This window comes from Drosophila mauritiana, chromosome 2R (genome assembly GCF_004382145.1).
Source record: "Drosophila mauritiana strain mau12 chromosome 2R, ASM438214v1, whole genome shotgun sequence".
Taxonomy (NCBI): domain Eukaryota; kingdom Metazoa; phylum Arthropoda; class Insecta; order Diptera; family Drosophilidae; genus Drosophila; species Drosophila mauritiana.
The window spans coordinates 14,750,743-14,764,869 of NC_046668.1; the positions used below are offsets into that span (position 1 = coordinate 14,750,743).

General features: G+C 42.9%; 1 protein-coding gene across 2 annotated transcripts; it reads left to right on the top strand.

Moving 5' to 3' along the window:
• The first annotated feature begins 12,423 nt into the window (after nucleotides 1-12,423).
• On the top strand, nucleotides 12,424-13,888 carry LOC117136865. 2 transcript variants are annotated; one of them, XM_033297964.1, is made up of 3 exons: nucleotides 12,424-12,678; nucleotides 12,745-12,883; nucleotides 12,980-13,888. In XM_033297964.1, exons 1-3 carry the CDS (start codon nucleotides 12,449-12,451, stop codon nucleotides 13,049-13,051), a joined length of 441 nt encoding a protein of 146 aa, XP_033153855.1. In that variant the 5' UTR covers nucleotides 12,424-12,448; the 3' UTR covers nucleotides 13,052-13,888. The 2 variants fall into 2 exon arrangements, with proteins under 2 accessions (XP_033153855.1, XP_033153856.1); XM_033297965.1 differs by having other exon boundaries at nucleotides 12,424-12,640; nucleotides 12,945-13,888.
• Nucleotides 13,889-14,127: the final 239 nt, after the last annotated feature.

Genomic DNA, 14,127 nt, shown 5'->3' on the forward strand with positions numbered 1-14,127 from the left:
TTGCATTTTTAATATCCTTGGCAAGGATCGCTGGCTGTCATGGGTAATGAATGCGCTGGCAAACAATTATTTTTATATGACTGCTGGCTGCGACAGGCGGCTGTCTCTTTGCCGCTCTTCTGCAGAATTCTCCAGCGCCAGTGCTTCTTCTTGCCCGGTTGCCAGCGGTAACGGTAACTGCACATAAAAGCCCCGTTACATACTTGAGAAGTTACAAGATGTCATTTCGGCATCCTGCAATATTCATAACTGCCTTGAGCACACTGCTAGAAATGGGGTGGTGATTTTCATTCAATAAGTATTATTTCGCTTAATCATTACTAATATTGTTGTTAAATATACAGCTAGCTTCTTTAAATATTTAAGTTTCAAATCATATAAAAAGAGATACCCCAATTATGGCATTATTTCTGAAAGTATCTTTAAGATATTTAAAGTAGAGTTGCAAATTTCTAGCAATGTAAATGGTTATGGCAATGGTAATGTCATACTTAAATTTACTTATATTTTGTATGTTTAACAACTAGTGCGTACTGTAATGCTTCCCCATTTGGGTGCCAGCAAACACCTGCTGAACAATGGCGAACAATGTTCTAGTCACACTTGCCGCGCTTGCAACAGTGACACTCATTAGATTAGCGCTGATTGCGCAACCACTCGACCTCATCGCACCGCCCAACCACCCAAGCCACCCAAACCACCGAGCCACCCAGCTACAAAGGGGGTTTTTCGCCAAATGCTGACAGCTGTGTGACAGCGCTTGGGGAACGCCCTTAAAAAGGCCTTGGGCACACGGATGTGTGGGTGGGGCTGTGGGTGGTGGTTTGGCTGCATTGATTGTTTTTGCCACTGGTAATTTGAAACTTTAAAATATTTATGATTTATGTTTAGTTTCCTTCGGACTGCTGGGGGTGACACAAGGACACGAGATCGCAGGAATCGCAGGACACCCCCGAAAATTCTGTGGTCCGTGGGCGCGATGGGCTTGGGCACGGGGTGGGCGTGGCCATGGCGAATGCTGGAAAATTTTTCATTACACAGCTATGCAGTCAACGCAATAAGCAAGGCAGTTGAAGTAAAAACCCAAAGAGGAGTGACATCTAATGGAGTCCGCAAATTTTGCATGAGGGGATGGGGCATCACTGAGAGATTGGCCAAAATACTTGGCACGTGCTGGGGGATGGGGGCTTTTGCGCTCCAAGTGATGCTGAATTGAGTTGTCAGTTGTGCGAAAAGTTGCGTTTTATGAGGGTTGATGTGCGGGGATTAGGGGAAAGTTGCCAAGACTCGCATTAAATATTAATAAAAACGCTACCTTGGGGACTTGCAGGTAACTGCACGTCTGCGGTGGATTTGGAGGTGTCTCTGGTTTGAGGACGTGCCTAATAAAACGCCTGCCCCGCCAATTTCCATCGTGATTTGTCGGCATTCTTGTCCCGATTTTCTAATCCTTCGAATGACTTCGAAACGCGAGAAAGGGATGACTACCACTCATATTTTGCACCCCCAAAATGGGAAATGTGCGCATTTTTCACTAACAATTTATTATCAACCACTTAGGATCGGAATAAGCGATAGTCCATCGAGGCTTATTAGATTTCAAAGAGCGGGAATGAAACGACCGAACCCCCATTTGCCCAGCCCCTTGAAATAGCATATCTATGACAAGTGCAACAGTGCGACGACAACTGGAATCAACCCTTGGTTTCCTTCGGCGGGGTGTGGATACTTTTATAGACCGTCAGAATGATATATGCATGCCAATATTATGACAGCAGCAACATAACTGGCAACTGTTGAAATATGCCCTGGGCCACGAGAACCGAAAACGGAATCGAAAAAATTTCAATGGAGAAATAAGTTTTTGGAAATGCTTAGTGGGAAATACTCTTTCGAAGTTTCAACTTTGGGGGAGTTTGGAAATTGTGCTGTAATCTAACTTAAGAAAATAAACACAAATGAAATTGAAATGCAATTTTTGAGTTTTCGGGAGTTGTTTATGTATGTATATGAAATGTTCAAAAATTTAATAAACATCTTAGTTACTTTAGAAGTTTAAGTGGAAAAGAATATAACTTAGCATCGTAATTCATAAAATACACCTTTGATTTCTAGCTGATAACACTTGATTGAGAACTGATCAGTGATAGCTCCATCAAAATCCTGATTACCCTTCTACTTCAGGGTATCCGCACAAAGGAGAAACGAGAAATGGCAAATCAGCAGCAACAACTCATCGACGACGATGGGCGTAAAGTTACGCGCGCATATGTAAGTGTCTGACTTCCGTTTCCGCTTGACAAGCTACGATGCTGCCATATCCCGCTGGGGGGTGGCTTCCTCCTCTCCACTCCCCTCGCCACCCCACCAAACACTCTACAACCCACAAAAGTTAGAGTTGAAGTTGTTGTCATGTTTGTCAGAGGTTGGGGCTATTACATTTTACTTTTCATATTTGCCAGGAATAACCGTGAAATTGTTTTTTCTGTCTAGCCCGCCCCTCGCAAAGCACATAAGTGTGCGTGTGTGCTTGTGTGTGTGTGTCAACTACCCCTTTGTCAATTTCAGTGCTGAAGTATGTGCAAAAAGCGCTGGTAAGTGTGAGAGGGGGCAGTTGGAAAACTTTCATCTACGCCGCCTTGGGCCACAGCAAATTGCAAGGGATTCGAGGATTGGATAACAGGGGGTTATGAGTGGGGGTGGGCGGTAAATACTATTTAAATGTATAAATTTTAATAAGCTCTTTTCGGCCCTTTTGTTGCCGACCAGCGGCGTAAGTAAGCCTGTTATTTGATATCGATTCCTAGAGAATTAATGCGAGCGGGCATTTGCAATTTTTGTAAAATATTTCCGCCCGCTTAGCGCACACACAATTAAACTCAATTAAGTGGGCATATTTAAACATGAAATTGCTGCATCGCAATTGGCAAATATGTACACGGATCGACGCCACCAAAACCAAAAAAAAAAAATGGTTTAAGGAAAAAGGGAAAAGCTAAAGGGAAAATAACAAAGAAGGAGCTCAATTCCCCAGAGTGGCTGCATCACCGAGGGATAACAAGGGTAACGAGAGGACTCAACAACGCAGCCAACGAACTTGAACCGCAATTTTTATTTGGCAATACATGCTAAGACATTTCCGTTTTGCCCCAAAACATTCCTTTTGCCCCACGTTTTTTGGCTACTTTGTTGCCGCAACCCTCATGAATATGTAAGCACTCGCTGTGACGCCGTCCCCACGAAGATCCGTCCAGGTGGGAAGGCAACCTTTGGAGTAACGTTAAGCCCGTTAGCTCGGGGTGGGCTTTGCCCAGCCAAGCAAGACCAGCCTGCACCGAAGATATAGTGGTGGCACCACACCAGAATCACCCGACCCACCGACCGAGACAGACAAACATCAATAAACAAGAACCGTCGCGTAAATAATGCAGCACCCGGAGACGCTGCTCAGTTCGACTGACTTGCCTGTTCGCCCGCCGAAAGTCACCAGTCACCGAGCACGCACGGATCGTCTCCGGAACCCCGAGAAGTCATCTATGCACTGCCAAAAAAATAGCCATCTTTATCATGCAATTCAAACTATGTAGGCATTCAGGAAGTTAAATGCACTAAAGCAACATTTTAAAGCAGATCTTCTTGACTCCAGTGGAACTACTTAAATCTCAAAGTAGCTGAATATTTAAATGTTATTGATGTTTATAGAAAACTATTTTAATACAAACCATTATAGTTTTCCAGTTCTGCAGGACCTTTTATTTGTTAGTACAAGTACATTTGATTCCCTATTACGATTAGATGGGTTCTAGATAGTTTAATTCCATGTTTCCGCCAGTGTATTGAGAGTCTAGTGTTCCACCCTGTTTAAAGACTACGTGCGGTGCGCCAGACATTCAGACATTTCCCCGGTGAGCAGACTTTGGCCCGCTGGCCCTGCACTGCAATTGTCTCGGCGGGCTTCATGCATTTTACATTTTTAATAGATTGCCTGGGATTAATAACACACGCATTCGCCCATATAGACGACCCGGATAGTACAGGGGCTAATGGGGTCCAGGGGGGTGACCGCAGGTATTGGGTTTTAGTTTTGGTTTCCTTGGTCGGCCCAAGGGATGCATAACACATTGCGCGGTTTACGCCTCGACGCGTGCCCCTGGAAATCGGAAATCGGTGGAGGATATATGGGAGCTCAGGGGGTATAGGGGGCCAATCTCTGACCAAATTGGCGGTGGTGGCAATGCGTGCAATTAGCCAAGAGTGATGGAAGGGAATCTGGCTAATGGAGGATGAGTTTGGGATACTCTAACGAATGATGCGAGGCATGGGGTAACGCAGTTCAGATGGCGGCATAATATAAATTATCATAAAGAATCACTTTTAATGAATTCTCAAGGCAACAGTTTGACTTAAGGAATACAAAGGAAATTTCTAAGGATGACTATTCTAATTTGAACACACCTACCAAATTTCCGCCAATTAAAGAGCTGCCATCCAAAACTATCATATATATCTATGCTGGCATTTGTTTTCTAACTCCAGGATGCGTCACTTGTGGAAAGTACCCCCGTATCGTTAGTGTGTGCAAAGCTCTATGGAAATATTTCAATTTGAGGCGCATAAAACTTTCCGGGAAGAGGCAACCAACCAGGAGCCAGAAGCTCCGGCTTCGGAGCGTCAGAACTCACCCGAAAACTTTGGAATAACGCAAAATGTGCGGACAGCAGGAAAAGCGAAAAAGAACGAAGAAAACCTAAACCAAAAAAAAAGAAGAAAAAGAATAGAAAAGAAAAGCGCAAAAGGGAAAAAGTGGAAAACTTCTCGGGCGAGTAGCCGCCGAATCCTTGTGGTCCTCGGATCCATGGGCCGGTGGTCCAAGTGGCAAAGTTTTGGCTGTTGAAGACATTAATTTGAGCCTTGATGATATTCAATTTAGGCACTCCGCTGAGACTTCTGGCACTAAGCCTCCAGCCTCCAGCTCCACACACTCGCGCACTCACAATGGAGGCAGCCACTGAAAAATATGAGCTGACCCACGTAGGCAGTGTTCACGGCAACAGTTGTGGTCAAAATAATAGATGCTTTACAAGCAAATTGTTCGTTTGTACCAATGGAAAATCTGAATAACAAATGAGGGTAACATAAACCCAAATACTTGACCCTTTAATCAATCTTTAAATGTTTTGAACTATTTTAACTATATTTAAATTATTTTCAATTTTGACATTGAATGAAATATTGACTTTAATAAACTTTAATTAAGCAGCACCATAATAATCAGAGTGAAACAGCATTATAATTAATTATATATTTTTTACCGCATCTGTTTACCTCAGAGACTACTTACAGGGGTAAGAGAAAACTTAGTGACAGCAGGAAAAGTCCCCAAAAATAAGAAAAACAACAGAGGGAAAATGTATTTTTTGGCACAACTTCTACATGCACTTGCCGCGTTTGTTGGCCGCGTGTTGTTCTTGCTGCCCGACCGGCGGACCGCGCGCTCTTGGCCTGGTCAACTTTTCATGTTTGAGCTTCATTTTATTAAGTTGGCAACACTTGCACAACAGCCAACAGCCAACTGGCAAATGGAAAATGGAAAATACCGCCTGTGCCTACAATTTGGGGTCAGCGGCGAGCTGTGCAACTTTTCCTTGGCCCAAATAATTTTCATTTTTTTTTGTTTTCATAGTTATTTTTAAGTTTTTCGTTTAATTTTCAATTTGCCGCCGGGCGACATTATTTTTAAAATATTCACCGAGTTGAGTTGAGACTTCTCGCGCAGGCCTTTTTCACCAGCTGTGGCCGCTTGTGTTTTAACTTGATTTGGTTGTCGCATAAGCTGCTTGGCCTTTTGTTATTATGGCTGGCATTATTGTTATTCCCTCGCTTGGTTGACCATTTATGCTTATTTATTTTCGCCCACTCGCATTTCCGTAGCATACTTTTGCGGGCAGCACCCAACACACACACACATGCACAGAGCGAGGAAAATGAGGAAACTGGTACGTGCTCGTTGTTTGGCGGGATGCGGATATTTATATATATAATATATGTATGTTCGGTATCAGCAATAATTTGTTCACAAAGAGCTGGGCCCAGAAATTTCATTATTATTATTTGCTCAGAGGTGTTTATTGATCTTCTCCAAACACGACTGTTGACACTGTCCACCGTTTGTTGGCTTGTTGATTGTTTGTCTTGGCTTTGTCTGCGGCCGGAGCCTAAGGAAAATATCGAAATACTACCATTTGCATCGCCCCGGTTGCGACAATCTAGACCATCTTATACACAAGCCCGGCTAGAGACCATAAATTTCCGGCTTTAGTGGGAGTCTGCAAGTCGAGGACACTGAGCGGAATTCCTGAATCAAAAACTGGTCACTAGCGTAATTATAACAAAATTAAATTGAAAATAATCCTGTTGGTATAAATCATATATGGATTACAAGCAATAATGAAATACATTAACCGCAAATTAATTACAGGTATTTAAGTTATTTGAGCGCCAAGGTAAATATCATAGAATTTATAGTCATAAATCAACTTAATATTTGATGAATTTGAAAATAAGCTTAAGTGCTTGATTTATTAACCCTTAAACAGCATTTTTTCGCTCAGTGTGTGGTCGCAGCTGCTGCATTGTGAACTACTCGCAGCGATAAAGTAATGAATTACCTGGTTCTGTACAACAATAAATTGTATTTGGATTTTTATTACAACTCTGCTGATTACGCTGTCAATAGCTGGGGGAAAATATGATTTTTTTTTGCAGCTCGGCGACCTGGGCCGTTGTGTCCACTGGCATTGGCCATTTGGGCGGTGCTGCTATTGCTTTGGCCCTTTTGTTGGCCAAATGGCAACTGGCAACGGCTGCTGCGTTGGCCTTGTTAAATTATGCTCGTCATGGCGGCACTTCCGGCCCAAAGGCGCTGCCAGCCGTCCATTGTTGCAGGAGTCGTGGAGGGAATGGATGCTGAATCCTGAGCAGAATCCCGAGGAGCTGGAGGAGCATGGCTGTCAGGCTGTCTTCGTGTTTTTTAAGTTATTGCATTGGGAATCGGCCGGCAGCTAAACACAGGAGCAGGAGCTGGAGCTGGAGCCGGAGCACTAGATGGAGTCGCAATTGGAGCTGATGCTGATGCCGGAGCACAATAACAAATGAATCTAGCCGAGGAGCTTTGTGGCTCCTGTTCCTTTTGGCGTGCGACAAGGCCGTGCCAGCGAAAATTCCCCTGATCCCTTATGTAATTTTTAGATTTCCTTCTCCTGCTCATTGGCCGTAGTGCAATCCATGGTTGGCATAAAAAATAAGGAAAACCAAAATGAATTAAACCTGTTGCCTGGATAGCCAACCACCAGGCAGCCCAGCCAGCTATCTCAACTGAAACTGAAACTGAGACACTGCCAAATATGCAGAATCTTAATGAAAGTCAAGATGTCGGAGCTTGGCCAACTGGCGGTTGGCTACCTATCAGTTGTTGGCAAATTGCAACTTAAATAAAGCCAAACGAATTGGTCAGGATTGCGGAAGGCAAGCGGTAAAGGATTTCCGTCAAAACTGCCACACAGCCAGGCCAAGATCACGCAACGAACTCTGGTTATCCTTTCGCCAGGATTTCATATCTATTTACAAGCAAATCATGCCGCGGGCGAGGCTAAATGGAGGTGAAGTATATAAATGCAACGAGTTTAGCCCTTGAGCACATCAACCGCGTCCCTAAAGTGTGTTCACTACCAAGGCTTTCCGAAGATTTCGCGCAGGGAATCCTTGGGGCGGTGGGGAAAAGAGTGGGGATTCTGGATTCGGGATTCGGGATTGGATAGCTACCGCTGTCAAAAGTCAAAAGCTGGCAAGGAGCAGCAGCCAACAGCCAGCAGCCGCCACAAGTTGCCTGTCGACGGACAAACTTATGGCTAAGACCGCAAACAAATTTCGGGCTGATGCAATGTAGCTAAAGTTGTACGGTGCGACTTCGCTAAGCTGGACATCTTCTACATGGGGTAAATCAATATTAAAAGGAAATATTTTTTGAAATTATATGCACCTGAATATTTGTTTTATAAGAATTAAAGCAACTTAATATTTTTGTATTTTATAACTTCTATTGTTCGATTACTATTTAAGCCCCGGGATAAGCTTTTATATAGTACTGTAATCAGCTTGCTGATCTGATTAAATATTTTGCACATTTACTTGTGCAGCTTGAATAATGTAGTTTATTCACTATTTTGACTGTAGCCATATTTGGGCTGCAGCAAGCGAATTAGATGTTGAAGAAAATTGTCTTCCTGTATGAATTTCATAATTTCCCCAAGTTTTAGTTAGGAAAGGCAAGCAATTTCCTCCTCGTCTGCTTTCTGGCTTGCTCTCTAGGTGAGTGAGTGTGTGTGTGTGCATACGAGTATACCCACACCATCTAATTCCCCTTTCCGATTTGGCTTTAACTTTAAAGTCCCAACTTTGCCGGCGAATTGGTTGGCTGGTTTCGGCGCTGTCTTTGGTTTTGGCCATGTCAGTGGGTGCGCTGGCTGGGGAACTACTCGTGTATGTGGCCAACTCGGATTGGATTTTCAATTTCTTCGAATGTTTGCTGATGTCATCGACAGAAGTCCGGGGGAATTTCTCCGGCCTTTGTTATTTATATTCCTCGGGCTGCTGACCCACTCAACTTAAAGAACCGATTGTGGAAGTGGGTAGTGGGTAGTGGGTAGCCGGGGCCAAAGGACAACCCTTTGTCACATTCTGCAATTTATGTTATTGTGTGCACACACCCCCCGATCTGTAGCTGTATCTGTATCTCAATCTATTGCTGGCATCTCTCTGTTGTGTTTATGTTCTGTGATTTCTATCAACAACTTTTACTTTTGTAAGCAAATACGGGGCGCATCTCAACCAGAAAGCAATAAAAATTGTTTACAAACATTATTTGCGTATATCCTTGAGCCGGAAGCACCTTCCATGTCCGCAACTTTTCACCATTTAAGTAGATTTCATTCTTTCTCTCTTATTTTTAAGCACACACAATAACATGCATTCGCCATGTCACTCGCTCCGTTCTCTGTTCTCTGACCTGTCTCGTCCTGCCAAGGATATTCCCATATACCCGCTCTCCTTATCTCATGTTTAGGTTTTGGGGCATTAAAGCTTCTCGCACACTCTAATAAACTAATGTCCCTCCTTTGGGGCCAACTCCTTTCTGTGCCCCCTCCCAGTGGCGATGCTAGCAGTCCCAGATCCACACAGTTTGCTTTGCGAAACATTTTATTTGTCGTTTCTGCCCAGCTCCTTCTCACTCGGATTACTCGAAAATGTTTGCGTCAGATTTTGGGGACTCGGCACGGAGATGATGATGGGGGTCGTGGGTTTGTCGGCGGGGGAAAAAAAAGGACTGAAAAAGGGTGTCCAGGTGTTGGATTTCTCCAACTTTTCCGTGCAGTTTTCCTGCCACTTTTCTTGGGTAAATCGCTTGAAATTACTTGATTGAACAGGGAATAGTGCCTAATAGTGCCACAGTTGGCCATAATTCAAGATCTACGATTGCGTATTGTCAACTTAGGGGCTGCTTAAATATTTAATTCATAGCCAGTTAGTTGAATTTTGGAGCCTAGCAGGATGACTAAGTTTCTCCTCAGTATATTTCAGATTATTAATTTTAAGATCCCGCACTGAGCAACTATTTGCATGAACATAAAGGAATTAGAGGCTTCAAATAAATTGAATAACTTTTTCCATAAAATTTAAATCATGTATATACACATACAATAATGGCATTGCCTTTTGCACATTAGGGGTGACACTTGAACCCCAAGTGGCCATCTTAATCTGACTCCAGGTTAGTTCCATCTTTGGGTAATAAAGACCTTTTTCAGCGGAGAGTGGCGCTTCCGATTTCCCAGTCCCCAGTTTCCCAACTCGACGGCTGGAAAACAACTCCATTTAGGACGCATAAAGCTGGGGCAACATGTGTGCCTGGCAAGCCGGGGAAATTCCTTATGCCAGCCAAAGTGAAACTGTCACTGCCAAGGTTTTCCTCTGCGTTTTTTCTACCCAGCCGCCTTTCTTTTCCGCTCTGTTTTCTTTTTTTTTTTTTTTTGGCAGAGATGTAAGGGGCAGGAACTCTGGGTTGCATATTTAAATTTATGATTATGTCGTTATTCTGTCTGCCCGCATTGCTTAGGCGGCCGAAGAAAAAGTGACAGCGGGCCAAACTTAATACGAATTTATGTGCAACATATTTTTGCACTTTTTTCCCCGCCCTTTGCAGCATAAAGTGAGGCAACTAAGCGTCCACCTCATAAAGAAGCCAAAGTGGTCAACATATGCTCCATCTGCTGGACAAATACAAAAGAGAGAGTTGATGAGGAGGCACTGCTTGCTGGTTGCTGGTTACTCCAAGGACATCGGGATTGTTTAACTGGAAAGTCTTGCCATTAAGATGGAGAACATTAAAATTCCTTTTCGCTAACCGGCAGCATTTAAATTGCATTTCAGCTCGGGAAAATGACAAATTCGTACATAATAAGAAAAGTCTGGAAGGGCGAAGAGAAATGGGCTCCATTTGGCATTTGGCAGGTGGGAGAATCTGGGTAGCTGAGTTGACGTGAAATTGAGCCAAAGCTCCGCGTCTAACTCATTTTTAAATACAAATTTATGTACACGGAAATAAAAGCCAAGCAGCGAGCGCCTTTTTTTTTTTGATTAATTTGTCTTTGCCAAATGGCTGGCCATAAATTTCAAGTTAATAAAACGAGTTTTGCCCTCTTCTAATAACGAAAATTTGTCACACGCCATCCTGACAGTTCTGTGTCACCGGAAGTATGTAAGTCCTGTGATCCATCCATCCCTCTGCCGCAAAATAAAACTGGCAAGTGCCGCTGATGACATTGTGGGCAACTTTTGCCAGGGAAAATTATGCCCAAAGTTTTTCCACCCTACCCCCTCCACATACAAACCCATATAGATTGATGGAAAACTGGTAGGGTTAATCAATGGCCAGGCCGCACGCACCGAACAGCTCGGAATTCGATTAGAGGCGATGTCAGCAAGGCGCTCGCTCGCCTCAAGTGTCACTTGCAATTACCCAGGGGCGTGGGCTGGAAGGGGTCCAAAGTGCATTCAAATTGGCTTAAACTAAGAACGTTAAGCGTGCAGCTGTCTAATTGTATTTGCCACCAGCGCCTCGGCAACCCTTTGGCGCCCCAAAAGTAATGTGAAAGTGCCAGGGAACTTCAAGATTTATTAGCATCAAGATTAAAGCATTAAAAATTTGCAGACTGTTTTTGCCTCACGCAGACATTACGGGCAAAATTAGTGGGTGGTTGGGGGGCGTGGCAGATGCCCTCTTATTTTTTGGTCGGGAAGGGGGTAAGGGGATGGCCGGAGCTGCCGTGGAAAGTGAGTGCAATTTTCCTTCGCTGGTCTACATCATCAATTTAGCCTTCTAACCACTTCTCCATTTCGCATACCCTGGAAATAGATGATGATTTACAATGTCAGCAATCGTAAGTTCAATAAGTTCATATTAAATGAATAATATAAAGCATGTTGTAACTACAGAAGTTTGATTAACTGAATAATGCTGAGTAGTATTGTTGTTTTTTTCCTGCTATTTGATATTAAACACTTTAAAGGGTATTGCACCATTCGATGCCAGAAGTTGACCCTAATATCTGGTGTTGCGCCCGCTGTTGTTGTTGCGGTTTCTCGGGTATGAGGCTGCCGATGCGGATGAGGATTCGGATGAAGCTGCTCCTGCTTTTGCTTTCCCATCGCCGCTGGCTGTTTCCGCAGCAGGAGTGGCGCAAAAATATCAGGCACAACAACATCGCCTCGGATGGCAGCAACAACTACAGCCCGTTTCATTGCGCACTTTGTCGGTCAAAACTTTCGACATTAGCACTTAATTTACTGGCCCAACTTAATGAAGTCTACACTTGGCTAATTTACGCGAAAAGCTTCAGCTACTTAAGAGGAACATTCATCGCGGCCCAAGCCCCATAACCTCCACTCTGGTTAAAGTTTTTCATCAGCAGCTCTCACGGCAATTCAACGACACAAAAGAATTGAAATAGAAGCACAGTGTACTAAAAATAAAAATAAAATATAGATAAGTAAATGTTTGCGATGACCTCATACATTGTTTGCAAGCAGATTCCAGTCCACACAAATATTTTAAGTTAATATAAGTTATCTCTTTAAGTTATCTCTCTTTAAGTTATCTCTTATAAGTCGTCTCATTAAAAATATAAAATCAAATATAAATAAAATATTTTTTTTATATGTAAGCCGCAAGGGTATGTGGGCTTCTGTTTGTAGAATTCGATATTCCCCTTATCGTTTTATTATATTTTCTTTGAATAAGCTTATAGATAAGCCTTTTCCAGTTGAGTGTTTTGGAATTGGAGGTTTGATCAGTGTTCCTAGTTTGCTCGTCGCGTTCTGTTGAGCTGGAGAGATGTTCGGATCGCTGAATGCCAACTACGTGCGGATGGTCATTGCTGGCTCCTCCGTAGTTGTTTCCCTGCTCATAGCGGGCTTCACCACCACCTGGGTGGAGATCCATAAGTGCTGGGGATTCATTGTGTGGCCTCATGTTTGCCTGCTGCAGATCGTCGGTGGAATATTTCTGTTCGTGGGCTCCTCAAAGGTAAGGCAAATACCTTGTTGTATAAAAGCTTATAAAAGGTATGACATTTCTTTATTTAAATAATAAGATTAATAATAATAATAAAATACTTAATAAAATCGCAGAGCAATCACTGGCTTTTCCTGCCCTGGCTGCTGGCAGCATGCATATTTATCTACACGCTATTGTACAAATCCATCGTTTACTTCTACAATCTGGAGGGTAGAATGTTATTTGTGGTTCCCCTGTTTCAATCCATTGCAGGTAATTTTCCTATGGCTTTTCACAAAGAATTTTTCTGTTTATGGAATCTGTTTTTAATTAGGTTTCTGGTCCTATTTCATGTACGATGTCTTCCAGGACTTTCTTCAAATGCACACTCAATCGCATCGAACAGTCGCCATAATGGAGTCGTTGCAAACGGAATATTAGTGCGTTTGTCGTTTTTTTCTAGCCCAGTGAGAAGCAGTTGAGCCGAGTGTATGGGGCAAATAAGTGTGAACATGGTGTTTGCTGCGGGGTGTGCTTTCGTAGCCAAAAGTAAAATAAGCGTTAAAATGTCTGCTAACCCAGTGGAAGACTGGTCGGTGGGGTGTGGGTTCCGGGTCTCTTCTGGGGCTTTTGCGGTATCGTTGCATGCGTATTGCATTACCCGTCTCCTGTCCCCAACCACCCAACCACCCTCAACCCATTGGCCCACCCCCTTTGGCACAAAGTGGCGTATGAATAGATACATGTTTTGTTGCCCGTTTTGTTCTGTTTGCCATCCCACAAGCCCCTTCTCCGCCTGTCTGTGGACTGGTTGTCGTAATCCAACAAGCAGACAGGTTAAATACACCGCAAGGACAGACTCACACACACACACACAAACAGTGCGGCTGCTGGAAAAAAGTGTGACAAAGATGGTGGGGAAAACTGGCGGGAAATGGGCGGATATTCGGGGAGGCGACTCGAGTCGCGCGATTCGGTTGGGAAACAGACGCATCCAAACAAACAATAATCATGCAACAATAGTGAGAGCCGCAAACAAATTGCTTTTCTATGTATACACTGGAGTACAGGGAGCTGAGTGCACAGGGGGAAAATAAGTTATATATCATAAATAACAAGATACAAGAACAAGATATTTAAAATCTAGCATTATCAATCTTTTCTGTGAATGAAATTAATCATTTAAGTAAGAAAATATTAGAAATAATGTTATAATATTGTATTTATTCAACTACAACGCAATTGTTTATTTTTAAGCTAGTTACTAGTAATCGCATTCACGAGGGAATAATATTTATTATTTATTTGTTTTATACATTTCATAAAACATTTAAAAAAAAAAGCCGCATTTAACTAATAACATGTACTTATAACGCATAATAACTGATAATACACATAAGTAAACTTTGATAAGCTTTTCTGGATTTGGTACCCAAATCTGATAGTCTTCAATTCAGCTTATAAAAAAACATTTTTAAAACTTACATTTATTGAGCAACTTTGGTTTTTCCAGTGAG

Coding starts and splice junctions, on each gene's coding strand:
- LOC117136865 (XM_033297964.1), top strand. CDS start 12,449: ATGTTCGGATCGCTGAATGCCAACTACGTGCGGATGGTCATTGCTGGC. Junction 12,679..12,744: donor TGTATAAAAGCTTATAAAAG/GTATGACATTTC, acceptor ATAAAATCGCAG/AGCAATCACTGGCTTTTCCT. Junction 12,884..12,979: donor CCTGTTTCAATCCATTGCAG/GTAATTTTCCTA, acceptor GATGTCTTCCAG/GACTTTCTTCAAATGCACAC.